The following is a 25750-nucleotide window of genomic DNA, read 5'->3' on the forward strand; positions in this document are numbered from 1 at the left end:
GAGGCGTGGCAGCAGCAAATGGTGGTGGAAGGTGCATGGGTTGTAGACTGGATGCACATGTGTCGGCGAGCGAGGACGGGAATGCCAAGCATGTTCGCCGCGACCCTTGATGCATGTGAAGACGTGCTCAATGTACTGTATTTGAGTGATACTTCCGCTACATAAGTGCGTCTGCGTACGCGCATGATAACAGGCCTCAAGGTATGACTGACCTGACCTTCCGCTCAAAGAAACAGCCCAAGTCCTCCACCACACTCCCCAAAGCACCAGAAGCCTTCGCATCGAAGCTCGTCTTGATCCAACCCGGCAGCTTCGTCTGCACACGCCCATCAGCATACCTAGCATCAAACAGCAGAATGCTCGCCCAATCGTTCTTGTGTCGGATAGCTCTGCCAATCGCCTGGTTCACACTCCTCATACAGACGTTCTCTGCATGCTCCCTGCTCGCTCTGTCTTTAGGTTCCCCTCGAGCAGCTGCCTTCTCATCAAGGTATTGCATCTTTGCTTTCCATTCCGGCGTCTCCAGATTCGGGTAGGGGAGGCCGACCACTACGACGCAACGCCCAAGATCATCGGAAAAGTTGATGCCTTCCGAGAGCTTGCCTCCAATCACGGAGAGAAGCAGGGCGCCGCGAGTATCGTTCGCGATTGCTTCGCTATAGGCTCTGAAGGTGTCTTCGGCAGATTGCGTTCGGCTGTCCAAGAACATGGCCTTTGCTTTTTCGAGCCCTGATGTGATTTTCTGACCTTTCCAGATACTTAGAACTTTCTCAAGATAGCCATAGCTTGGAAAGAACACGACCATGCCACCTTGAACTTCGGGCGCTATCTGCAATAAAGCATTACCGAGCCGCAGGGCACTTGCATCGTTCCTAGACTTGAAGCTGAAATCGATTCGTCCATCTTTGTCCGTAGAGATCGCCCGCACAAAGAGGCTGCTAGGCGGTATGAGATGGTCGCAGGAGAATGTTTGTATAGAGTCGACGTATGGGAAGAGCTGTTGCCGATAGTCGTCCATTGGTGACATCGTGCCTCCGGCCAGGATCACTGCGCGCGCATCCTCAACAATTTCGCGGAAGTGCTCAGAGGGATCCAGCAACATGTACTGAAGAGTGACGGTGTCGTCCAGGTTCGACCACAGAAGACGTCCTTCCCGAGATGGATTCATAAGTGCGAGCAAGAAGTTCTGTACGTGGGTGAGGGCAGGCACGTCTACGGTCTCAACTCGCTCGTTGGACTTGTTCCGTTGCCGGCTCTTCTCAGCCTCGCCGTTAACCACGAACGAGATGTAACCTTCCACTTTTCGGGCAAGCTTACTCTCGTTGATGTAGCGAACAAGCTTTGCTAGATTGATCTGGTCGACGCCCTTGCCAGTCAGAAGTAAACTTGACGAAGTGGTGCCACCATTGGCATTGCCTCCCTTCATTCTGATGGCAAATTGAAGCAACGCGTCGACTACCCGCACAACCTGTGTGACGTAGCTTCTGTTGCTGCCCTTGAGCCGATTCCGGAACTTCTGCAGATACGTGATCAGAGCATCTTTCGCTCGCCTGAGCTGCAAATCCGAGATCTGCGCCGAATATGTGCCCTCCACCGCACTCATCAGGTTGTGCGCCTCATCGATCACTACAACATGTCCTTTGACTGAGATCCCGAGCGCCTCTCTTGCTGACTTCTGGAGAAGTAAAGGGTATGGTAGGGTGACAATTTCGGCTGGTCCAATGGCCGGCCGTGAAGCGTAGTATGGGCAGATCGCACGCTTTGCGCCAAGCTGGGCGAGATCTTCGATGTCTCGGATCTTGGCAAGTGCATGATCACGAAACTCTAGTACTTGAGCTTCATTGTCCTTAGTGGGCAGGTACGGGCACTTCTGGTCTGCTATCTTGGCTTGCTGGAGCTCAATGCAGCGTTCATTGACTGCGACTTGACTTGAGAGTTTGTTGACCTTAGGATTGATGCATAAGTTCTTGCGTGAGCCGAGCGTTAGGTGCTTGAGCTCTTCAAAGCATTCTTCGATGTCTTCCTGCCCGTCTACATTCTCGGGAGGAAGACCGGGTGGCATCTTGACTCTTTGGAGCTCGCCGACGAACTGCGATAGCTGAGAATGTGTTCTCGAGCAGAAGAAGATCTTCAACTCGTCAATATCTTGATCTTCGTCCGAGCGTTCGTCCGGTCGTGGTAGCATTCCCATCTTCTGCATCATCTTGGTCGTTTCTGCTGAGTACTGGCTTCTCTCGGCAGTGCGCCCTTCTTGATCACTACCGTAGTCGTCAAGCACAAACTGTTCTTCGTCCTCGTCGATTGTGTTGGCATCAACAGATTGTTTCTGCCTCTTGAAGGCCGACTTGTCGTTCACCTGCCGTTCCTTGAGCTTTCTCTCACGTTCCCTCACCGCCGACAGGCGTGCCTCAAAGTCAGATCTCATCTGACGTATCTGCCGGCTTCGAGCTTCTCTGTGAGCTTCCATCATCCAGTCTGGCTCATCGTCATCCATCTCAATTGTGGCGACCGCTTCATCGAACGTCCTCCGTTTGTGTTCGCGTAGCCAGGTCAGCGAAGCGCACAACAGACTCAGTGACTTTCCGGTACCAGTCGGAGACTCAAATATGCCAACCTTGCCTTGTTCTATACAGTCGTACATGGCGTTCATGAAGTTGAGCTGTATGGAGTATGGCTGAAATGGGTGGTGGAAGTTTTTGGGCTCCATCTTTGCATTGGACTCCTGCCTGCTCTCCGTGATCGATGTCCGTATCTCTCATCCAGATTGCTCGCGCTGTTGTAAAAGATGAACTGTTGTGATGCTGCATGTATCGTCGAAGTCCAATCAGCAAAGTTTCGAGGTGAGCTGGAGCGCGTGCCCTGGTCTTCGCGCTAGAACGCGTCGAACCGTGCCTGCTATTTTGGTGAAAATCGAGTGAATGTTCATCGATGCTTTCCTTTACGATGTCGTATCGACTCATTCACCTTAGCCTCTTTAGAAGTCGACTTGCCATCAATCACCCAAGTGTCGGTAATCTCCTTCGTCTCAAGCACCTTCCGCTCTTTGGTCTTGGCGTCCTTAATACGCCTGATATAGCCCATGTAGATGGCAACTTCAGCGACAGCTACGACGGTGCTGCTTGAAAACGACAGCCCAAGTCGCTGTGGTACGCTCCAGCGCCGTGCTGCCATCCACACTGCCACGCTGGTGCAGACAATTGAGATCAAAACGTTGATGATTAGGATCATCTGCCGGTTGACTTCTGCGTACGTCACATCATCGACTTCGTCAGAGGCATTGTGGCCGATGTTGATGCCAGAGCCGAAGGATGAGCCTGCATTTGGGAAGCGCTGGTTGAATGTTTCTGCCGGTAGTGGCGGACTGATCATGCGCTCGTACTGACGCTGTTCCTCCTGCTCGCGCAACCGTTGCATGAGGGCTCTGTACTGGGGCGTCTAGTTCGCATTAGTCGTGAGACACATGGTTTTCGCTATGATATGTCTTACGTGCTCAGTCTTTGGGGGCGGCGGAGGCTGATAGATCGATGCTCCTTTGAGCAAAGCATCCAACCGCCACTGCTTTGTGGCATCGGCACTTTCACCACCCTTTTGTGTGAGGTACTGTGACACTTTCACGATTTCGTGATGCTCGATCGGGTTGCCTACAGCTGTGTTGTTGATACTCTCAGCGCTGAGCGTGTTGTCAGCCTTTTTGGCTCCGTCAATCAGCCTGCGATACTCGTCCATGGCAGCTTTGGCGGCAGGCGTCACTGTCAGGAGCACCATTGCCACATATGTTGATGGTGAGACGATGAAAGTTGAGGCCTTGAGTAGCCAAAAGTACCTTCGTACCTTGCATATGCTGACTGTTCTCTTCGGATCCATCACCGACCCTTGTCTATGATGCTCGCTAGCGCTGTAGCGGCAAGCTCGTGAAAAGTAGCGATCACAACGTTCAGGCTCTCCCGGTCATCGCCGACAACGCATACAGTGATAGCAACAAAGTCTCCCAGCTGGAGAGTACGCTCGTTACTATTTTGCCATCATCTCTGCGCCGCACTGGACTCGAGTCCATGCCTAAACCCACGATAGCACCATCGCGTGCTCTGTTTGGAACCGTTGAATCGATCTCTCAACTCCCGCCTCGATCTCGAATCATATCATCGCGATGCCCCGAATGCTTTAGACCCATATTATACAGGAGCTTCCATAACAGCAGACGGAAAGGCTACAATGGAACGACAAGCAGGAACCAGTCTGCAGTGGCGGCAGCAGTCTCGAAGGCGAAGGAAATGTTCAATGCTGCTCCGCTGCCACCAATGGGCTTCAAGGACCCATTGACCAGCGTCGCGAAAGAGATGAAGTTCATGACGGGGAACATACGGCACTTGCTGGGATCTGGACATCCGATGCTGGACACTGTTTCGAAATACTACACACAGTCTGAGGGCAAATACGTAAGGCCAATGCTTGTGCTGCTGATGTCGCAAGCGACTGCTCTGCTGCCAAAACGTCCTCGATCAGCGGCCAGCATACAAGAGGCGATAGATAAACCCATAGCGTCGCCATCTGTGCTGAACGACACGAACCCCGACTCGCCTCTGAGTGCGCCAGCTGTCGAGAATGGAGATTACGGCAACGATACCTCAATCCTGCCTACGCAGCGACGTTTGGCCGAGATCACGGAGCTTATTCACACCGCGTCGCTCTTACATGACGATGTGATCGACCATTCTACCTCGCGCCGAAACAATCCATCCGCCAACATCGAATTTGGAAACAAGATGGCAGTTTTGGCAGGAGACTTTCTACTTGGAAGAGCTTCAGTAGCATTGGCACGGCTTCGCGATCCCGAAGTGACTGAGCTTCTCGCAACAGTCATTGCCAATTTGGTGGAGGGAGAGTTTATGCAGTTGAAGAACACCGCACTGGACGAGAAGCACCCTGTGTGGAGTGAGGATACAATCAGCTACTACCTGCAAAAGACATATCTGAAGTCAGCAAGCCTGATCAGCAAGTCATGTAGAGCAGCGGCTCTGCTGGGCGAACACCCGGCCGAGGTTGTGGAAGCAGCTTACCAGTATGGAAAGAATCTTGGGCTGGCATTTCAGCTCGTGGATGACATGCTTGACTACACCGTCAGCGGAGCAGAACTTGGAAAGCCCGCCGGCGCCGATCTTGAGCTCGGACTAGCTACAGCGCCGCTGCTGTTCGCGTGGAAAGACAACAAAGAGCTGGGTACACTCGTTGGCCGGAAGTTCGCGGAGGAAGGCGACGTACAGAGGGCAAGTCCTCACTTATGACTTTGATTCTGGGACTCAACTGACAAGCATCAGGCACGAGACCTCGTCATCCAGAGCAACGGCATTGAGCAGACGCGTGCTCTTGCGCAAGACTACGTCGACAAAGCCGCACGAGCCATATCAGGCTTTCCAGACAGCGAAGCCAAGGTTGGCTTGATCGACATGTGCTCAAAGGTCATGAGCCGCAGGAAATGATCTTGCGTTTTGCTTTACTTTGTTCGCGTACACAGCGAGTCGACGGCGATGTGCTTCACGAGCCAGGCGTTTTCGGAGCGAATAGAGGCCATTCCAGCCACTTGTAGACCAGCCTGTATATATACTCCATCCCAATGAGGTCCTGTATACGCAGTGTACACTGCAGTCGTCTCCTCCAAATGTCCTTCAATCGAGTATATAAATAGCGATGATCGTCAAGGACCCCACGTGGTGCGCCTGCCTTGAATGAAGTCATTGTTGAGACCTCCACCTTTCCATTCCTTGCTCTGTCGTTGCACCTTCGAAGGCTGCAATGGTAGCCCATCTCCTTGAGCAGGACTCGGGACACGATCTCACGACGAAAACGATACCATGACACTGACATGTATGCGCTCCGCGGCTTCCACATTCCCTCCATGCAACCTTACTGACCAACACCAGGATACACGAATCTCGCCGCATGAGGCGCGCGATCCTCCTCAACGACGTGCTGCTGGTCAAGCGCATCATTCGAAACCACCCGAAAGTCATCGCCAACCCGGACTTCGAAGACAAATCGAACACGTCGCTCCACCTCGCAGCGGCCAATGGGTTCGCTGATATCGTGAATCTTCTCTTCGAAGCCGGCCACGATACCAACGAGATCAGTCGTAATGCAGACCATAATACACCCCTGATGCTAGCTGCGCAGAATGGACACTACGAGGTGGGAACAGTCCTCGCAAACAGATACCCCAGGTGCATTCCTTATGTCAACAAGAAGGGGGTCGACGCTTTGTCCATGGCAGCACAGCATCCGAACTCGACAGCTCTTATTCCGATCTTACTGCAGGACCCGATGTATCCTGCTACTCCACATACGCGAGACCTGGACGGGAATACTCCTCTCCATCATGCTAGCGCCGCAGGTTCACTGAAAGCGCTGCGAATCCTTCTCGCTGCAGGCGCGAACCCTCTCGCGAAGAACAACTACGACTGGACTCCACTTGCCTACTCGCAGACCGTAGCTGCGGAAGTGTACTTCAAGAATCTGGTGACGGAGTTCGAGAGGAGAAAGGTCGAAGGCGCAAAGCAGAGCGAGGAGATTCAGCGGCAGAGAGCTGCGGGCATGCGACTTGTTGGCGACGATGGAGGTACGATCATGCCGGGTGATTTCTACGAGGATGATATAGCAATTGGAGATGCGCTGAAGAGACACTGGAGTCCTGTCGAGAGAAAGAGACCCATGACGCCGGGTGGTGTTAGGCACGAATGGGGCAGCCCACCCATGGGTATCACACATATTAGGACGAGGTCAAGCAGTGGCGATTGAATCAGAGCGATGGCATAGGTCAGACGAGATGTTGCTGCGCGTAGTGTATTGCTTACATTGCAGCTGTGCAAAAGTATGTCCGGGCGGCTGGGAGCCAGTTACGAAGATGCTTATCCCATCGTGGGCGCAATTCGAATCTCGATGTTGGCACTGCATAGACATCAGCGCTCACCGCGATCACGACTGGAACAGCAGCGAGTCCGGGTAGGCGATTGTCGCCTGGGTCGGTCCAATATGCCCTCTCAAGACGAATTTCTAGCGTCTTTGCTACAGTCCCGCGAAGCCATGAGGGTAGATCACACAAACGCCCACGGCGCTCGAATACTCCGTGAACGCATGAGCCAGGACTTGTACGACAATGCACAACTGCTCAATGCTGAAGCACATGAAGCTGCTATTGTCAAGCAACAGCAGCAATTGAGGCTGAGCAAGAGCCTGCCTTGCATTTTGAAACCCCATGATATATTCGAGCCTGTCGAATCTGATGATGAGGAGCATGAAGGCTACCAAGAAAGCGAAGCCGAAGAACTGGCGTTCTCAAAAGAGGAGATAGCATGTTGCATTGCTCTTGCGCATGCTGGGAGTGGAAGAGATAGTGCAGTCAGTCTGGAAGATGAAGATGGCCCGGATTACATTTATGCATTGGCGGCAGTCCTGGAGACGGGTCTTCCTGACGAAGAGGTCTCGCAGGAACACTACGGCATACATGCACCCGAGCATGACGCGACAGAAGGAAACGTACAAGAAGAGGACATCATGTCAGAAACCGACTTTCTCGACTCGGAACCAGAAGAGCGAAGCAGTGAATCGGAAACTGAGGAGGAGCCCAGTAGCGCGTCGACCGAAGACTCAGGAGTTGGGACCGAGCTACAATTGAAGGTTACAGCGCTGAAGGTTCGGCTCATGTCGGCTCTGGACTGGCGACTGACGTCTATCGACAACGAGGGATTGAAGGAGATTGCCAATGGCTGCGACCCTCTGATCACGGAGCTGGAGCGTCTTGTGTCTGCGGTCAAGATGCAGGCTCAGCACCTTATCAAGCGTCGAGAGGCGACGCGAATCAAGATTGTGGTAGAAGATGAGTATGGTGCACTTCAGGCTCTTCAGGAGCCTTGAATGCTTGAAGGGTTGATCAATGGCTGATAGCGTTTGAAATGGGTGACTAGGCGGAATTGCACATGTGGACGGCTTGAGCAAGGCGCTTGCATCACTAATATAGCATCAATGTACTAACACATGGATTACATTCACGATCATGAACTCGGTCTCAACAGGGATCATCTCTACCCCATGGTAAAACGTCCTTTGTTGTGTAGAATCGCCATATCACGTGCGTCCGCGTCACGATGGCGTGGTGTGGCGTGAACTTGTGATCGTCATCGTCCAACGTGATTTCCTCGACATGCCATCTCCTCGACCTGAACGAAGATGTTTTCTACGCACGAATGCGCGAGAAAACACACTTTGCTGTGGTCTATACCGTGAACGCTGTTGATATCGGAGGCTACTCCAAGCCAGATACCAGGATGGCTTCTCTCATTCGCCACACGCGCCCCAGCACTCCACTACTGACCAAGCACACAAATCTACACTTCTCTGCCAAGCATGCGAGATCCCTTATGGGATTGGGCGAGATCGCTGGGGTTGTCGCAAATCCAGCCGAAACGCTTCGCCAACTCAATGAGTCCAAGGAAATGCTCCGGAAGGCAAAGGAAGATCACGAGCTAACGCAGGAAGCAAAGAAGATACCTCGAAAGCACACGTTCTCAAAGCTACCTGGATTTCATGGCAGAAAGAATGAGCAGGCGCTTTTCAGGCGCATTCTATCAAATGATCCACGACTTAGTGTTATCTTCGGAGCAACGTCCGTTGGCAAGACTGCTTTGTTGAGAGAGGTTCTGGCTACTGATGATTTCTACGTGATCAAGTTCGATCTCAGGATCAGCGGGTTTGCGGATCTCAGGACGTTGTATTTGACATTGTGTGAGCAGTTTGAGAGGTTCTTTGAGGAGATGCATGATGAGGAGATGGATAAGAGTAAGCTGACGTTCAAGCATTTGGTCTTGGAGCTGAATGAGAAGGAGAGTACGGAGAAGGGGTATACAGTCACTGTGGCGGATCTTGCGAGTCTGATGGAATCGCTGCAGAGCTGTCTGCTAAAGTACTGGGAGTACGATCCTGAGAGTCAGAAGGAAGAGAAGCAGACAGAGGACTCTCACCTGGATCAACCTGCTGAGCGAAGGGCTGATACGAAGGCTGAACAGAAGCAGGGCGAGGCTTCGAAAGACAAGCCAGCTTTCAGGAAGAAGCCTATAGTCTTCCTGCTCGACGAGGCTCATAAGCTGCCTGCACTGGTGGACGACTTGCTTTCACTAAAGGCCTTCCTCGATTGCCTTCTTGTCCTGAGTAAGCAAGATCGCCTATGCCATGTCATCCTTTGCACTTCCGACTCGTTCTTCCAACACTTCCTCCGGCAAATGAACATCGGCCATCACGCCCAGCTCATGACCATCGGCGACTGCACGAAGGAGGAAACTCTCCTATACTTCCTGGACCAAATGCTCTCTTCAGTACCTCAAGACCTAGCAGGCAAATTAGCCTTCGACCCCATCTACGACGCCTTTGGTGGCAAGCTCAGCCACATTAACGATTACATCGCATCCTGGGCCAACAGCGGCGGCACTCTAACACCAGAGACCTCAGCAATCTTCATTCAAGCCTACACCCTCCTACAGTTCCACTTGACACGCGCGGACTTTCAGACTTTCTCACCCTTGTCAACAGCCACAGACGGAACCAGCACTGAAGACGATGGCCAGAAGTTCTCGCCGGACAATCTGCTATATGTCATGAAAAAGATGGTTAAGGAGCCGTATTCGTTGCCTTACTTCAAGCTCTGCAGGGACATTGGCACTGCTCAGGTTGATAGTATGATTAAGACTAGGATTCTGGAGTTGAGGTGGATCAGGAGTGTGACTGACGAGCACGAAGGATCGCCGGAGCACGTGTGGAGTAAGGATGGGGTGGAGAGGCCTGTTGTTATGCCTATGACGAAAATTATCAGGAAGGCTATGGAAGTCATACTGAAGGAGGAGGGTGAGACAGAATGAGATGGCATGCTGTGATGGCAGGGTGCTTCGTTGATTCATTGAGCTGCTTTGTCGCGGCGAGGCATCAGCTCCTGGTTGCTGAGGCTGCCATTCGGTTGCACTTCTTCGGAACCATGGTACGGACATCATTCCTCTAAATGGCTGGCTTGCTGCGATACTTCGGCTTACCGATTACTCGGCCCGGACAATCGGGATCCAAGTATTATATGTGGCGGTACGGTAGTCGCACCGACCGATTTCGCGATCTGCAATAGCACTCAGAGTAATTAATCTACAGCGATCATCCTCAGCTTGCTATGATGGCGGCTAACATACTCGCGACCCTCAAAGGGCAGTAAATTCCATCACTGAAGCGGAAGTCGAACAAGGGAACAGCGAATGCAACGGCTGCATGGCAACCTCAACCTGACTCTCCGCTGCTCAACCTACCTGGCGAGCTTCTGAACCAGATTTACCATCTGACGCTGGTGTCCGATATCCCAAAAGACTTGAACGATGTGCCGAGGCCACCTCTCATCGCGACTTGCCGACAAATGCGCCAGGAGGGCACCCAAATCTTCGTAAAACACAACGAATTCATCTGGAAACTGCCTTTGAAAGCAGACTGGAGCCTGAAGAAGCCCGCCCGCAAAAATGTTGCGAAATGGCTTGCTAGAGTCGCAACAACGTCCCATGTCTACTTCGGAGATCTTGTCTTCTGGCTCGTCGCGCCTCAACATAGCAAGTCCGTAGACATGCTCGTAAGGCTTTGTCCAACGCACAACGACGCGGGTTTTCACTACACGTTCAACTACATCTTTTACCGGACTACCACAGCAGAGATCTGCGCGAAACGACGACACGTCTGCAACAGCACGTGTGGCAGCATCGTATACTTGGTACAGAGTCCCTTGAAGAAAAGACTGGATGCAATGTACGGTGGTCTCCCGCAGTTGAGGCTGCCGGAGCTAGCATTAGCAGATGTAATGGCGTTGGGAGAGGCCATGACTCCGCAGGCCTTGTCGCGAAAGGAAAAGCATCTGCTAAGACTGCCGTGGGTTGGACGGCGGAGTAAGAGCGGCACGCGGGTTGTCATGGATGTTCTTGTCAAAGTCGGAACGATGGACGACTTGTGGACGGTAGAAGAAAGGGCTGAGGGTGGTCAGGCTGCGTCGAGGTGATGAGCAAACCGAAAGCCCGCAAATGTCTGATGCGCGGTAAGACATTCTATCGTCATCGAAAGTATTCAAGACTGCTACACACTCTGCGACATTTTGCGATATTTGGCTGCCTGAAGTGGGCTGTGCGCTACAAAAGCTTGGGTAGTCCTTGACCTACTTTGCCAGCTGTCGATCACCACCCAGAAACAGACAACAATGACACTTCAGAAATATGCAGTGAAGTACAATCGTTGCTCGATGGCAGAGCTTCGGAAGTTCATCAAAGCACGTACGGGGGGAAATACGCCGAAGAGCAATGTCAAGGAGACCAAGAGGCAATGCAGGAAGAGATGGGCTGCCCAGTTGAGGCGACTGGACCACAATGCTTCTTTCCGATTTCTGGACTTACCGCCCGAGCTCCAAAACACTATCTACGAACATATCCTCACGCATGACCGCAGCAAAGGCTCTGTCGCGTACCCTGCGCTTCTAAGAGCATCCCCAGAAGTATACAAAGATGGTTCAAGCATATTGTACGCCGACAGTGTGCTAGAGCTTTCGGTGCTCTTCTATCTTCGTGTCAATCCGACCGGGAGCTCTTACTGGTCGATAACACAACTCAAGCTGGGTAGCGAAAGATCTCGATACAAATCGATCTACGACGACTACGACGTGGCTTCCCAGATACCTGCTCTTCGACAAATACGCAACATTCATCTTCACATCAAGCTCTGGCAGCTGCCCCTTGGAACGAGGAGATCAGCAGTCGTCCCTAATTGGGAGCAGGTTGCTGATGTACTGTCAAAGCTGGTCAAAGCTTGTCACTCGTTGAGATACATCAAGCTCGACGTCGAGCACAAGAGACTTCCTAGCCATGCAGGCCTTGCGTCTTTGCCACATATAATATCGCCACTGGCAAACCTACCCAGTAGCTGTACGCTGGAACTGAAAGGCTTGGACGATCACGATTACGATGAGTTTTGGAGTATGGCAAATGCGATAGATATGGTATGAGTGTATTGGGGGGCTTTGGACCAACTTATTTACCTAGTCTTGATAGGCGTGAATGCTAAAATGTTGTTGCTGGTCACTGTTCCGCATTTGTCGGTGCATATTTGCACCATGTGCACCCTTGTTGCTACCTGATACACAGACTCATCTAGATCCCGACGCTTCGATTCTTGGAGGACCACTCGCATCTCGAGGTGTTCGAACGCTCTATGACTTGGCTGCGCGCGAAGCAGTCGAGACTCCTTGGATGAAGCAATGGTCCCCTCAGGTTTGTGTTCATTCTGGATGATCTGCTCCTGCCATCCGACCTCGCAAGGATATGCAAGCACATCACTTCTCCAACAGGTTCGACCCTGAATACCTTCACATGCTACAAGAGCTCCACCTCCTGATTGCTGTTTGCTCTGTGGTAGTCTCCGCGAATCACAGTCACCTTTACCACACCAATATCAACACCCATCGCTCCGAGACCCAGCATAGAGATCACATCCGACTTATTCAGGCCGTCTATCCCCTGACCCATCTCAGCCGAGCGCCAGCCACGTCGAGGATCGAACGTCCCTGGGGGCATCATGCAGTTCGCAAGCCTTGGAGATCCCAGGCTTTGAATCTGATCATTAGGCTGCGAAGCTTCGAGGCAACATCCTTGCCGATCATGCTCAACCAGGGCATCGGCTTCTCTGGAGAAGGCTAACTCTGAGTGGCACTATATGGGAAGGTCGCAATGAAGCCGTTATTACCGTAGTAGATTGGTGACGCATCATTGCGGACTTGACGGCTAGTGGCGAGAAGTGTCGGTATCTTCGCATACGTGCGAGGACTCAATGTGGCGTCCCTCGGGGTGCGAATCTCAAGCAGGGTATGTCCGGCCTGCGGGATCACTACGAGCTCGTAGATGTTGTTTCTGATCTCTGCTGGAAGGTCGGTAAAGCAAATGCGAGCCCGAGACGCAGCCATCCTCGGCTGTCTGCACGTTTGATTAGCACGTGCTGTGTCTAGGCTAGTGTGTCGCAACTCACTGCTCTGTGATCTTGGATACGAGCTCGCTCTTCATGTGATCGACGATGTTGTTGAGCGCTTCTGTGCGCATGTAAGGATATGCTGAGCGCAGACTTTCTCCCAGGCTAGACAGAGCCATCGAGGCAGTGACACCAGCATCATCGTCGACCACCAATGGCGTCTCGATGTATGTCTGTGTCGAAGCCATGTTGACGACTTGATTGAGGTAGTGATGAACTGTAAGACTAAGAAGAAGATGTAGAAGAATTGAAGTTGAAGGAGATGAGCACGCACGGACCTTGCATGTGATGGCCCGATGTTTGTCCGCGATGCCACAATGCTCGTCATAGGATCTATGCGCACTTTATTAGACTGGTAGAAAGTCTCACGGTAGTACAGCTCGAGACATCGTCAAAGGCCAAGCGGCAATTGTAAACCGTTCTTGCGAACAGAGCACTCTCCCGTCCGTTGCTGGTGAACGTTCAATACTCTACGGAGCACTTCGGCCTCTCTGTGGCGAGATTTTGCCCAGAAAGAGCGCCGCAAGAATCTTCATCGTCTTGCACCAACCGGTTCCAGCTCTTGCCTATGTCATAAACAAGTAAACGCTCGCCAGAGGTTCATCGGGCTTAAACCACAGCCAGTTTCCCGTGATACGTATAGCCCCATCCTTAACACCGTGATTTTTTCCTACGAAGGCTTCAACCATATCCTTCGTGTAGACAGTCCGCCAGGTCGTCTGGAAAATTTGTCTTGATGCCCTTCTCATCGTAGGCCTCATCCATGCACTCTCCAACTTGGTCAGGGTCCAGCATGTAGAAGCGGATCTCGAGCTTCTTGATCGTGCCGCCTGTTCCTTGCCAATCACCTGCAGCCAGTCCGCCAGCTTGAGGCTACCCGCCCAAGTCGCTGTGAATGTGTTCACTGAGTAGTAGACTGGAGGGGCTTCGTGACGGACTTGACGGTTGACTGCGAGTAAAGCTGGTCTCTTGGTCGGCTTCATGGTGATGAACTTGTCTGAAGAAGGCTCATCGCAGCAATACCAGCTCTGGATCTCGACATGATGTTCGACCTCCCACGCATGCTCATCAGGTCGAGGCATCTTCTGTTTGGCAAGCGCCATCTCGTATATGTAAATGCGGAGTTCTGGTAGAAGTTTGAAGAAGTTGCTGCGTGTTTTCGAGGCAGTCATTGCCGGTTCTCTGCCATCTGTGTCAGCACATGCGAGGCCGCATTCGAAGATCGCCGGATCTTACTGCGCTTGGATCTCGTCCTGGAAGTACTGGGAAGACTTCTCGATCATGCGCTCAATCGCGACCGAGCTCATGTACGGAAAGGCAGTCAAGAGCTTTGCTTTGGCGCCTTCGAATGCTTGTAAGACTATGCTTGCGGCTGCGGCCTCGAAGGCCTCATAGTCGTCGGTGGTAGTCATGGTGAATGTCAAGTCAAGTCTAATGAGAACAAAGAAATGTAGGACCGAGTCTAGAAGAGATACTTATCGAAATGCCGCTAATAAGTGCACAGACTGTGCTTATCCCTGCTCCGCTGCGTCTAGCCTCGTGGCTTGTTTGTAGCAGCAAGGCTTCCGATTCCCGTCGTTCACCAATCAATTCAAGAGGTCGAACCCTCGCAAGTGGCGGAACTGCTCTTTGGCATTGCGGGTCGCCCAATAGGGGAGTGATCACAAGCGCCCACCGTCCGAGGAACCCATCTCGTAGTCTCACTAGAAAGCATGCAAGTCGTCTTGTTGCGTTATTCGGCTCCAGGTCAAGATTGATCACGAGCATCCTTGCCCTCTTCCACCTTGATCTCCAGAACCTTTCCCATCCACTTCCGCAGCTCCTGCCTCATCCTCTCATGCTGCTGCCCAGCCTCTCCACACGCACACTGACAACTCCCCAACTCACGCTGTGTGGCCACCAACATCTGTCTGTTATGAGCCCGAGCCGTACCAGGACAGCCGCAACATGGCTGTAGGTAATAGTCCACGATGTCTAGAGCATTAAATGTGACCCCTCCCTCTTCATAGCTCTTCTCCAGAAGCTGCAGCATCTCCTTGCAATCCTTGGCCACGCGCTTCGCCACTTCGTCAGACTTCGGTAGTTTGTAGTAATCTCTCGAGCGCTGGCATACATCGTAGTGATCAATGTAGAGCTTCTTGAGGAACTTGGCGGACTGAGCGAGTTTGGTAAAGGTATTCTTCGCATGCTTCCTCACATACCCCTGTCCTCCAATGTACACAAATCGAAGATGCTGAGCTCTCTGGCCCAGCACGTCCAGACACTGGTCCAGCGTAATGCTGTTCCTGAAGCTGAAGTGGTTACTCCCCAGCAGGATTTGAGTAGCCTCGAAGTGGATTTGCTTGTTGACGTGGAGGAGCGCGGTTCGGCGTGGTGGCAAGAGCACCCAGGCGCCTTTCTTGCGGTCGTAGGTCTCGCCTCTGTGGTGCTTGTCTGCGTGATTGTCGCGGATCAGGCGCGCTCCTGTCACCTTCTGTTGGACTGCTTTGCGGTCGTCAATCTTAGGGCGGAAGGTGCAGATGGCGATAGGCTTGGGTTCGGTAAGGACATAGCCGTAGATCTCGAGGCGGGTTCGGCTGGGAGGTCTTGGAATATGACGCGAGGTTGCTCTTTGGAATTTGCAGTCATGATGACGGTGGCAGGTTCAATCGGTGGTGGTCGGTGGTACGATTGGGGAGTGAGGTGGTGTTGGGATGTAGCGAAGTGGTGCTTGATCAATGTCGATATCACGTCCAGTTTAGTCCATCCGTTCCCTTTATGCACCCGATGCATACTAGCGAGACCCGAGTCAAGCCATGTGCTCCACGGCAATCGAAGGCCTTTTGACACATTTTACGCATATGACAATGGTCTTCATCCTACTTTTTGTGTGACCAACACATGCCAGCAAGACCCGAGTCGCGCCATGTGATGCACGGCAACCCAAGGCCTACTAAATCATCGCACGCACATGAGACAGACCGCGCATATGCTGAACCGGAAGAGGCCCCTCGTCATCTTGCTCTCGCGAGCACTAATACATGTGATCTACTACTACACTGCACAAAGTAAAGTTCGAACGTCTCGTTCGTTCGGGGTATCTTGCTCATAAAAGCACGCTCTCTCCTCCCATAATATCGTACACACGCCATAGTCTCTGTCTGATGACTCACGTCCCTTCATACAACGTCCAATTCCCATTAGCACTCGGTCCATATCGCCCTGGCACCGGCGAAGGATGCGTCACACTAGGAGCATCAAGATCGAACGGGTCGCTCCTCCTCGAATGCCGTGTACTATTCGTCGACGTTGAGAAACGTGTATTCCGTTGTACAGCTGGAGTGCTGGACTTTGAACGAAATGGATGTAGTAAATGATTGCCAAGATGGCTGAATGTCCTGCTTGCTGAGCCTTTGGCACTTTGTAGAGTCGCGAGGCTCGGCCGTTTGAGTCCGCTGTGTGGAGGAGGTGCAGCGCCCCGTTCTTCGCTCTCTTCCCTGGGCGGCGTAAGGATTGGATCGTCGACTGGATATTGCTGTACGATTGCCACAGAGGTCACTGAAGGATATGATCGGAATGAAGGTGTCTGATCATATGATGCGACACATTCGCGGGATAGTGCCGGGTCGACCACCGTAATTGTAGGCGGTAGGTGCGAGCTTGAAAGCGGATGTTGATGCTGCAGCTGTTTGTGACCGCTGCCTGGTCTTGATGTGCCAAATACAAACCCACTCAATCCTGATCGTTGCTTCTTCATGAAGCTGCTCGCAGAGTCTGACCAAAGTCTCGCTGGCGATGCTGGCCTCGATGGGTCTGGGTTGACAACGCGCAGTTGTCCAGACGGTGCTGAGTCCCTGTAGCCCTCTCCAGAACCCGGAGCATAGGGTCTCACCCAATGCGTCGTATTCATACGAATGATGCGGTTCTCTTCATCCACCATCACCCTCACCATACTCTGCGGCCTGTCGGGAGTCTGCTTAGGTGATCCTTTGCCAACCACCGCCACCAGTCCACCAGTCCATTTCCGTACAAGTGCTGGTGGTCGCATTCCTTTTTCGCTTGACCAATCTCCAAACTCTTTCGACACGGTTCGTCTTCGTCGCCGCCGCAGAAACAGACATATCGCGATTCCAAGGAGAAGAAGGCCGGCGATGGAAGCTGAAAGTCCGCCGATGATGGCTTTCTTTTGTTCGGAGTGGCCTGCTTCTGCTCCGATCATCGACTCCGTTGTCGAGTTCGCTGCTTCCGTCGCCAGTGCTGCGGCTGAAGTGGTTGCTGAGGACGGAAAGTCGGTATGAGAGCCTCCTGTATCCACTGACGATGTGAGCGCCTGTGAACTCGTGCCTGTCACGCCTGATGCTGCAATTGTCGAACTCCATGGTTGCGGTGGTTGATGTGAAGACAACGAGGATGTCTCCAAAGTCGATGAGAACAAAGCTGAGGTTGAGGTTGAAAGCTCGTTTCCTGGTACTCCGGTTGAGGCCGCGACCGGGGCCGTTATAAACGTTGTTGACAAGATTGTGGTGGAGATGGTCGTTGTCGGGGCTTCTGCCGCATTCGCCATACTGTTGGTGGAGGTGGAGTCATCCACTCGCGTCGCAGCCGAGCTCGCTCGCGTGCTCGTGGCAGTGCGTTGATGCTCTGCAAAAGCAGCTGACATTGCAGACCAGAAGTCGTCCCACAGATCCAAGTCCTCTCTCCCAACACCCTGCCGCTTCTTCGTCTTTGTCGACTTCATCGATCGATGTTTTGAGTGTCGGCCCTGTTCTTTAACCTTCACAATGCAATGGCACAATCCTGCTTTCTTCTCGAAATGTACCTGATCCTGGCACCTTGACGAAACAACATCAGGAAGCAGTGAGAGAAGACGTGAAGAAGGAAGAAGTCCAAACACTTGATGCACAATGCAGGACGAAGGTACTAGCGGAGCACCGCGTGCTGTAGTCGAACACGGCGCGAAAGTGACCATGAAACGGAAAGCTGCATGGGTATAAGACTTCTCGCGCGCTCAAATAATAGGGAATACTCGCATCCTGGGCCATAGCACGGGAGTAGCTTTAGTATCACTGCGTCGTGCATGGCTGCAGGGATCCGACAACGGTTGGTTGTGGGCGCCTCCTGGTGTGTTTGGAGTCAGTCACGGCGGCGGCTGGCGATCCATTCTTTGCCAACATCGTCGCCCGTTTGTCGCGTGCCTGTGTTTACGATCAGCTGTCGTGACCAAGTTTCTGCATCGCGTTTGCGATGATGCAGACTGCAGTGCTTGTGAGACGTGATGATTGACGGTGATGATTGATGGTGTTGATGACGAAAATGGAAAAATATGTTCGTTGTGCACAAGGTTCGGCATGACTTGGTGCGGGCCGGCGCACGAGGTGTGTTCGCTCGTCTGCAAAACGCAGGAGCAGCAATGTCCAATCGTTCTCCTATATTATGCCTGATTTATGCTACTGGTGGTCAATTACAGACTGCTACTGAGTCTTGTCCTGCTTGATGTGGACGATGTGATCCAAATTAAGAGACCCCTAAGCCTCGAATCAACACATGCATTAGCCCTGAGTCGCTGAGAGCACTACCCACGACAACAGTATGGTATGATGCAGTTTGTGATTGTGCTCTGGGTAGCGCAACTAGACGCTCATCGCTGCACTACAAGTCGTCGGGGTTGAAAGGCTCGACGACCGTCCCTCTCCTGTTCGGTGCAGCATGTCCCCATTCCTCCCTGTTTCTCCGCTCCCTCGCCTCCTCCTCAGCCCTCTCGCGGTCTTCCCTCTCCTTCCTCTCCTTATCGACCTTCGCCTGATCCTCCGCGCTAAGGACGCTCGCGGGATCTTTGCCCTGCTCGATCATGTACTGTATCCTGCCCAGCGCTCCGTGCTTCATTTGGTCGGGGGTTGGCCAGAAATCGAACGCGAAGTTCACGGGTTGCAGCCAGTTTTTGTCTGCCTGTGCCATCTGTTCAATGCCCTTCTCGCGACCTTCTGATTTGACGTAGGCTGGGTTGTCGACATCCTGGGAGATGACTTGAGGTGGTGTGGCTATGCCGTTCGTAGTTTGCGCTTCTGTATCTTTCTTATCCTCTGGTATGGGCACGAAAGACTTGGCGACTGTAGGAGGTACTGTTGTTGGCGCAATGAACTTCGCATAGGCTAAGAGCTCGTCTACTCTGACTTCGCGTCGTGGCTCGGTAGTTTCGCTCGTGGGTATTGACTGGATCTCTTTGCGCGTGTCGGCAAGTACCCGGATGGTGTTCTTGATGGTCTCATCGAGCGAGTCTGCAGTTTCTCGAAGCTCTTGGATGCGTCGGTAGTTCTGCTGGTGCTTTACTACTATTTTCGATATGTTAGCATACAGTTCCCTTGCAGTAATCATAGTAGTCTTACACTTCGCGACCTGCTCTGCCACGACTGCGTCTGCTTCTACCAGCTCTTCTGCTGCAGTGGTCGAGGGATTGTAGGCCGCGATCGAGTCTGTGAGGCGCTGCAGAGCAGTCTCCACGCGCTGAAAGGTGGTCTGGAACTCGGCGTCCATTGTGTGTCGAGGACAGGTACTCAAACTGGCGGAGCTGGGGTTGTTGAAGAGATCTAGAAGAAGCAGAATGGAAGCTCAAAGCGCGTTCATGTGCAAAGCACGCGACACACTCAGCCGGGATTTAACCGGAGGACTGGAATGGTCACATCAAACATTGACACAATCTCATCTGCAATCACCTCAGCTTCGATTCGTCCAGAAGTTGGCGACACTCAACATCTTCATCAATGTAGCGTAGCTCTTGCTAACGATCCGATGAATGGTCGAGACAATGCCGTCCGTCCTGCCGAGGTCTCCGCCGTCCTTCCGCAGGGACGCCATCCACTGTAGCACGTCCATCACACATGTATCTCCAGCATCAATCTCCCATTACTTGATCACAGCACGACATGGCAGCCGCTAACATCCTACGACGGGGCTCAGGCCTCTGCCAGAGCGTCAAGTTCTCCATCACCGGCACTCCAGCCCGCCACATCCAATGCAATTGCCTCAACTGCCAGAAGAGCTCGGGATCAGCATTCTTGACCAATATCCTGTTCAAGCGAGATGTATGCCACGATTATTCTCAAACATGCAGCCGTTAACCTGTCCCAGCAATACAAAGTCGAATCCGGCGCCGAGCATATCAAGGTCTTCAAAGACACGTCTACAGACTCTGGCGGGACTCTTGAGAGGAGCTTCTGCTCGAACTGTGGATCACCATTACATATCAGGAATGTCAGCAACCCGAAGATGAGTGGAAATATCGTGGTGTGCGGCGGTACGATTGATGAGAACTACAAGAATTTCAAGCCGCAGTCTGAGCTGTTTCCGCATCGGAGACATGCTTGGGTACCTGAAGTTCAGAAGGCGAAGAAGGAGGCATCGAAGATGTGACGTTGTTACAAGAATAGTCTCACGATTTCACTCTTTCTTCGATCTCCAGGCTCATTGTAGCAGCTGCACTGACATTTCTCAACACAGTGAGCATGGGCAGCACTCAGTGGCTTCGCCGTGGAGAACATTTCACAATCACATGATACACTGACCTTGTCTCACGTGGAGGTCGACCATGAGCAGCTGGTCATGGGCGTTCGCTGCACACGAGTATGTTCTTGCGACTTCTTTCTGTGATCAAGCAGACTTGACTTCTCAACATAGTACCAATTCCTGCCACCCCAACGACTACTCACAAGCTACAGGCAGTTCGCCAAAGCTACAGTACAGTCGATCTTACGATACCACCAGCATGATGCGTTTCCAAACAGGGCTCTTGGCACTCATCCGCCTAGCTGTGCTTTTCGCTCCATCTGCATCGAGCATCTTAGTTCCTACTCGATGCGTCTGCCAAAGAGCTATGGCAGAGTGACCCGGGCGCTGCGAAAGTCGGCGGTGCCATGATCAAATGCTTAATTCCACTCTTCGGTGGGACTGAGGTCCTCATGAAGAGCTTCAGAGGTCTCATCGCGGGGAGTGCGGCAATCTGTTCTGCGATGGAAGGTCTAGATCTGGCTCCACGGCGTCCACAAAGCGACATCAAGGCCGGGCTTTGACCCAGTGAGCTCTATGCCATCAATTCACTCAGCGGACAGCGATGACGGTTCGGGAATCTGGATAAGATGTGACCGAGCATTTCCTGCTCAAGTCGGCCAGAGGCTGAACGCCAGCGCAAGGGTTCACAATACAAACTACTGAATGGAAGCATTCCAGTCGGCCAATCAAAAGCATTACCATGAGCTGCAGCGCCATGCGAGTGGATCTGCACAGGCAATCCTTCACAACATTTCGCATTGGGACCACCTAACCTTTGACAAGTCCTGTTTGGTTCATTGCAAACTGAAGCGACGGAATGGGCGAGAGCCCTCAGCACCGACACCTAGAAAATAGATAAGTATGATCGGCATCTTTCTACCGGCCAGTCTCTTCATACCATTAGCCATGTCCATCCTCCAGCTCCTCATAACCTCCCTTCTCCCTCCCCTCGCCTTCTCCTCTCCCCACGCAAAACGCGTCATCCCCCAAAACGACTTCACCTGCCGCAGCACCACGCACCCAAACCCCGTCGTCTTCTTCCACGGTCTCGGCGCAATCTTCCACGAAGACCTCAACTTCCTCCAACTATACCTCCAATCGCAAGGCTTCTGCACGTTCTCCACCACCTACGGCGAATACGATGCATTCCCCTTCGTCGGCGGGCTGAAACCCATCAATGCCTCCGCAGCTGAGCTGGCGACGTTCATACACGAAGTACAGAGCAAGACTGGTGCTGGAAAGATTGACCTGGTCGGACATTCTGAGGGTGCGTTTCTGACGCTATATGTTCCAAAGTTCACGGACACCGCGCATCTCATCGACAAAATCATCGCCATCGCGCCCCCTACCCACGGCACAGACTTCGGCAGCATCTACGACCTCGCCTACCTCTTCAGCAACGTAAGCCGCGAAGTCGTCGGAGACGTCCTCCAAACCGTAGGCTGCGCAGCCTGCGACGAGCTAGGACCCGACGGAGCCGCCGTCAAGGCCCTGACGAATGGGACTAGCGTGCAGCCGGGCAATCAAGTAACCATCCTGACGAGTCGGTATGACCAGCTAGTCACTCCGACGACCACGAGCTGGGTGGACGAGCCTGGGGTTCGGAATTTGTATGTACAGAAGTTCTGCCCGTTGGATTTTGTGGGGCATATTGGGGAGGCTTATGATTTGAATGTGTGGGCTATTGTGAGGAAGACGTTGACTGGGTTGGCAGAGGGGAAGGTTGGGCCGGATTTGTGTGTGACTGTGCCTTTTTGGGGGTAGGATGGTGTGTTGTTGCTCGTGAGGTCTTGAGGTCTTGAGGGTTGGAGATGGGTTGAGGTGGTGATATTGAAATGGCACAGTGGAGACATCAGAGGCAGGAGTCTTCTCAGTCCTCACCATGAAGCGCTTTGAGCATTCTTTCTTGTTCTCTGTTTGCCTCAAAGTCTGCTGGCAACAACGGAATGAAGGGTATATCATATCCTCAGATCCCTCCAACAATCTCACGAAGCCATACTCAGCAAGATCAGCAAGAAAACATGAAGCCTGACCCAGGAAGCACTTCAACCACGATCCCACCACACCATGACCTAGAAGGTCTCAGACAGCAGATCCTAGGTACGTCAACGCCCTGTTCCTCTGCCACGCTGATCATCTCCCACTAACATCCGCACAGCCAACGCAGTGGTCACTTTCTCCAGGATCTATCAGAAGACGCCAGCATGCGAAAAGTACATCGCCCAGAGACACGATTTCGAGGTGATTGTCGAGGTGGACGGTCCTGGAGACGACCCTCCAGCAGCCGATACATACCGAGCCTTACTCGTCTACCGTAAATGCGGAGGACATAAGCAGACTACAAGGTGATCGCCAGGAGCATGAGTTGTGAATTTGTCCTTGCTGCTTTGAGTGCGCTTTTGATGATGTTGACGAAGATTGTGAGGCCTACCAAGCACTATGAGCCGATTGTAAGAACGCAGATGATGCATGAGGGGGAGGTTGATAGTGATCTGCTGTGGGATGGAAATTGATAGAAGACCAATGAGGAAAGGTTGTGGTGCGTCCTGTGAGTCTATAATACCTGCAACGTAGATCGTCACCCTTGCACCAGTTCCTAAAACTTGAACCTCTCACATCCCCTCTTGACAAACCTAAACGGCACCTTCCCCTTCCTCATCTGAATCGTGATAATCGTCATCATCCCATTCTCCAGCAGCTCCCTCGCACGCGCATCAGCCTTCTTCCACGCCTCCAGCTTCTGCGCCTCGGTGGCAGTCTTGAACTCCTCATCAGACAGATACTCACTCACATCAAGCTCAACAGTATGAGTCTTGAAGATGACCGCCAGCACTGCCAGAATTTCAACTTGCGCAAATCGACGGCCAAGGCAAGAGCGGTAGCCTTCGCTGAATGGGACGTAAGCACCCTTTGCAGGGCGGAAGAGGGATGCGGCGGTGTCGGGGCGTTTGTCAGGTCCGTCGAAGTCAAGGCCTTCTTCTTCTGCGTATGTGCTGTCTTCGGTGTTTGCGTTGGTTTTGCTTGGGTCGAGGAGCCATCGCTCTGGTCTGAATTCGAGCAAGTCTTCTTCGGAGGTATGGGGCCAGTATTTGGGGTTGCGGTGTGTCGCGACAGTGTCAAGAGTCACATAGCAATTCTGTCAAATCATTAGCCAACACCTCAAGGACAACGCTGGGCGGACTTACCTCAGGAACTGTCACATGCTTGCCATTGACTTGAAGGCCCTGTGGTCGGTCATTTGGCGTGGTCTTGGGGATGCCGACGACGGGCGGAATGAGTCGGAGTTCTTCGTTCATCACAGCGCCACACATACTGCCAAACAGCTTGGGCATATCCTTCTCGTAGTCCCACTCGGACACTGGTCTGTCACCAAGTATCGCATCAAGATCTTCCTGCAGCCTCCTTTGCGAAGTCATCTTCATGGCGAGGTAAAGAATCGAGAAATGGATGGTGTTCGCAGCCGTCTCATGTCCCGCCAAGATAAAGACGAAAGCATTACCGAAGATCTCTTCATCACTGAGAAGTCCTTTGCCAGCGCCTCCCTTCTCGGGATCTGTCGTGGCTTTCTCGTTGAGACTTTCCTCGGTCATGCCAGCACCTTTGACAAGGGCACCCATCAAATCCATACCTTCTCTGCTCTGACCTGACTTCACCTCATTTCGCTTCTCCTGGTACATCTCACGCATATACTGACCCCACTCGGAGAAAGCTCTGTGAGCTGTCTTGTGAAATTTGAGCGGTGAGCGACTGAGAAGCCAGGTAGGGGTCAGAATCATCACAATCATATTATGGAGGAGACTCTCCAAGGCGTCCTTGTATGTCATCGTGTGTCCTTCTGGGATTGGAGTATCTTTATCCTCATGTGGCCAGTGAAGGTGAACGCCGAACCCAGCGCGAGAGATCACATGTAACGACAAACGCATAGACTCGGTTGCAACATTCCAGAGCGCACCACTGTCGTTGGCATCCTTGCTGATCCAGCCAGCCATCATGCTTTCGGCCTGCTGAAGTGATTCGGTCCACACCAGGTAGTTGTTCTTCTCTGTGAAGGGCGGGCTCGTGATCTTTCGGTGATGTCTCCACAGAGCACCTTCCGTGGACACGACACTCTTGCCAAATATATCCACACTGCTGTACATCCATGTTGGCTTGGGGAAATCGTTGCGCCTGGCTGTAATCTGGGTCACGGCCTCGGCATCCGCCACATACAGCGTATTGGAGCCCGGTGCCACAAGCAGGAGGACATCGCTGCCGATCTCTTTGAACAATCTGTGCTTCTGGGTCCAAACGAAGTCAGGCTGAAGGAAGCTATGCACGAGTCAATCACGTAATCGTTAATGAGGATGCGAGGATTTCATGCTTACTCAATCCAGTCCTGCGTCCAAGACTTTGGTAGTCGCTGGATCCAGGGAAGCCAAAGAGCATGCGTTACTAGCCAGAACCTATTGAAGGTGTATATGGGCATGGCAATGTACGGAAGGCCACTCCTCTTGGCCAACGCCAAGTTGATTCGGAAACATCTGTAAGTGTTGCCCAGATACAGTACCAGTAAGCCCGCCAAGGCAAGTACTATGAAAGAAAGCATCCTGCAGAGCGCAAGCGAGATGTCAAGGCGGTACCCTCGGATGTCAAGCAATATCGCTCGGAGCCGGACCCAGAGGATGTAGACGATCTCGTGTGGACCTTCCAGATGTGAGTTTTCAGGATGAAGTCCCGAGGCGAGGTCCAAGATGTCCCACGTGTCGCTGTCGGGGCCCAGGTTTGACTGACGTGAGCTCCTCGGTCTCGGTCTTGTGTGGATGATGTCTGTGTCGATACAAGTAGTGAAGGCCGAGATACGCACAATGCAGTGAGCAAATTATGAACTGTCGTGATACTACCACTTCGTACGTCGTACAATGGCCTTCGACAGCGCGTCCATGACGACTGTTGCGCTCTGCAGCTGAGCCAATCATTGCTACATGCTGGTCGTGGTTCGGGCCATGCAGCATCCGTCTATCGGCTGCTAGCCGACAAGCGCAGACATGTCATCGTTTGGAGATGAGGTTGAATCAAGGAGGGCTTCACCAAGTTCCATATCGTGGCATAGAGCCAAACGTGTACACGGTACGTGCGATGCGGTAGCCCGTTCGAGGGCATGGAGGGAGAGTTGACGTCGAAA

At 52.6% G+C, this 25750-nt stretch overlaps 15 protein-coding genes across 15 annotated transcripts; 7 read left to right on the top strand and 8 right to left on the bottom strand.

Annotated features, from left to right (window-relative positions):
- Positions 1–196: 196 nt before the first annotated feature.
- Positions 197–2707, bottom strand: CLAFUR5_09536 (ATP-dependent DNA helicase chl1; the record flags this gene model as incomplete). The annotated part of the gene is made up of 1 exon (XM_047908684.1): positions 197–2707. One exon carries the CDS (start codon positions 2705–2707, stop codon positions 197–199), a length of 2511 nt encoding a protein of 836 aa, XP_047766560.1.
- Positions 2708–2922: 215 nt separating this feature from the next.
- On the bottom strand, positions 2923–3765 carry CLAFUR5_09537 (uncharacterized protein; the record flags this gene model as incomplete). Its single annotated transcript, XM_047908685.1, has 2 exons — positions 2923–3435; positions 3487–3765. The coding sequence occupies 2 exons, from the start codon at positions 3763–3765 to the stop codon at positions 2923–2925; spliced, it is 792 nt and encodes a 263-aa protein (XP_047766292.1).
- A 533-nt stretch (positions 3766–4298) lies between these two features.
- Positions 4299–6789, top strand: CLAFUR5_09538 (putative hexaprenyl pyrophosphate synthase, mitochondrial; the record flags this gene model as incomplete). The annotated part of the gene is made up of 3 exons (XM_047908686.1): positions 4299–5264; positions 5316–5446; positions 5919–6789. 3 exons carry the CDS (start codon positions 4299–4301, stop codon positions 6787–6789), a joined length of 1968 nt encoding a protein of 655 aa, XP_047766529.1.
- A 234-nt stretch (positions 6790–7023) lies between these two features.
- Positions 7024–7905, top strand: CLAFUR5_09539 (uncharacterized protein; the record flags this gene model as incomplete). The annotated part of the gene is made up of 1 exon (XM_047908687.1): positions 7024–7905. The coding sequence occupies one exon, from the start codon at positions 7024–7026 to the stop codon at positions 7903–7905; it is 882 nt and encodes a 293-aa protein (XP_047766524.1).
- Positions 7906–8315: 410 nt separating this feature from the next.
- Positions 8316–9899, top strand: CLAFUR5_09540 (uncharacterized protein; the record flags this gene model as incomplete). The annotated part of the gene is made up of 1 exon (XM_047908688.1): positions 8316–9899. The coding sequence occupies one exon, from the start codon at positions 8316–8318 to the stop codon at positions 9897–9899; it is 1584 nt and encodes a 527-aa protein (XP_047766624.1).
- Positions 9900–11254: 1355 nt separating this feature from the next.
- Positions 11255–12300, top strand: CLAFUR5_09541 (uncharacterized protein; the record flags this gene model as incomplete). The annotated part of the gene is made up of 2 exons (XM_047908689.1): positions 11255–12046; positions 12202–12300. 2 exons carry the CDS (start codon positions 11255–11257, stop codon positions 12298–12300), a joined length of 891 nt encoding a protein of 296 aa, XP_047766523.1.
- A 439-nt stretch (positions 12301–12739) lies between these two features.
- Positions 12740–13256, bottom strand: CLAFUR5_09542 (uncharacterized protein; the record flags this gene model as incomplete). The annotated part of the gene is made up of 2 exons (XM_047908690.1): positions 12740–13016; positions 13069–13256. 2 exons carry the CDS (start codon positions 13254–13256, stop codon positions 12740–12742), a joined length of 465 nt encoding a protein of 154 aa, XP_047766009.1.
- A 493-nt stretch (positions 13257–13749) lies between these two features.
- CLAFUR5_09543 (uncharacterized protein) lies at positions 13750–14480 on the bottom strand (the record flags this gene model as incomplete). Its single annotated transcript, XM_047908691.1, has 3 exons — positions 13750–13916; positions 13946–14250; positions 14305–14480. 3 exons carry the CDS (start codon positions 14478–14480, stop codon positions 13750–13752), a joined length of 648 nt encoding a protein of 215 aa, XP_047766011.1.
- Positions 14481–14815: 335 nt separating this feature from the next.
- Positions 14816–15696, bottom strand: CLAFUR5_09544 (uncharacterized protein; the record flags this gene model as incomplete). Its single annotated transcript, XM_047908692.1, has 2 exons — positions 14816–15488; positions 15539–15696. The coding sequence occupies 2 exons, from the start codon at positions 15694–15696 to the stop codon at positions 14816–14818; spliced, it is 831 nt and encodes a 276-aa protein (XP_047766013.1).
- A 520-nt stretch (positions 15697–16216) lies between these two features.
- Positions 16217–17611, bottom strand: CLAFUR5_09545 (uncharacterized protein; the record flags this gene model as incomplete). The annotated part of the gene is made up of 1 exon (XM_047908693.1): positions 16217–17611. The coding sequence occupies one exon, from the start codon at positions 17609–17611 to the stop codon at positions 16217–16219; it is 1395 nt and encodes a 464-aa protein (XP_047766015.1).
- Positions 17612–18696: 1085 nt separating this feature from the next.
- CLAFUR5_09546 (Mediator of RNA polymerase II transcription subunit 4) lies at positions 18697–19578 on the bottom strand (the record flags this gene model as incomplete). Its single annotated transcript, XM_047908694.1, has 2 exons — positions 18697–19376; positions 19431–19578. 2 exons carry the CDS (start codon positions 19576–19578, stop codon positions 18697–18699), a joined length of 828 nt encoding a protein of 275 aa, XP_047766016.1.
- Positions 19579–19967: 389 nt separating this feature from the next.
- On the top strand, positions 19968–20454 carry CLAFUR5_09547 (uncharacterized protein; the record flags this gene model as incomplete). The annotated part of the gene is made up of 2 exons (XM_047908695.1): positions 19968–20126; positions 20173–20454. 2 exons carry the CDS (start codon positions 19968–19970, stop codon positions 20452–20454), a joined length of 441 nt encoding a protein of 146 aa, XP_047766017.1.
- A 1041-nt stretch (positions 20455–21495) lies between these two features.
- CLAFUR5_09548 (uncharacterized protein) lies at positions 21496–22353 on the top strand (the record flags this gene model as incomplete). Its single annotated transcript, XM_047908696.1, has 1 exon — positions 21496–22353. The coding sequence occupies one exon, from the start codon at positions 21496–21498 to the stop codon at positions 22351–22353; it is 858 nt and encodes a 285-aa protein (XP_047766611.1).
- Positions 22354–22535: 182 nt separating this feature from the next.
- CLAFUR5_09549 (uncharacterized protein) lies at positions 22536–22938 on the top strand (the record flags this gene model as incomplete). The annotated part of the gene is made up of 2 exons (XM_047908697.1): positions 22536–22689; positions 22748–22938. The coding sequence occupies 2 exons, from the start codon at positions 22536–22538 to the stop codon at positions 22936–22938; spliced, it is 345 nt and encodes a 114-aa protein (XP_047766612.1).
- A 247-nt stretch (positions 22939–23185) lies between these two features.
- On the bottom strand, positions 23186–25174 carry CLAFUR5_09550 (Cytochrome P450 monooxygenase; the record flags this gene model as incomplete). Its single annotated transcript, XM_047908698.1, has 3 exons — positions 23186–23725; positions 23775–24897; positions 24954–25174. 3 exons carry the CDS (start codon positions 25172–25174, stop codon positions 23186–23188), a joined length of 1884 nt encoding a protein of 627 aa, XP_047765886.1.
- Positions 25175–25750: the final 576 nt, after the last annotated feature.

This window comes from Fulvia fulva, chromosome 9 (genome assembly GCF_020509005.1).
Source record: "Fulvia fulva chromosome 9, complete sequence".
Classification (NCBI taxonomy): domain Eukaryota; kingdom Fungi; phylum Ascomycota; class Dothideomycetes; order Mycosphaerellales; family Mycosphaerellaceae; genus Fulvia; species Fulvia fulva.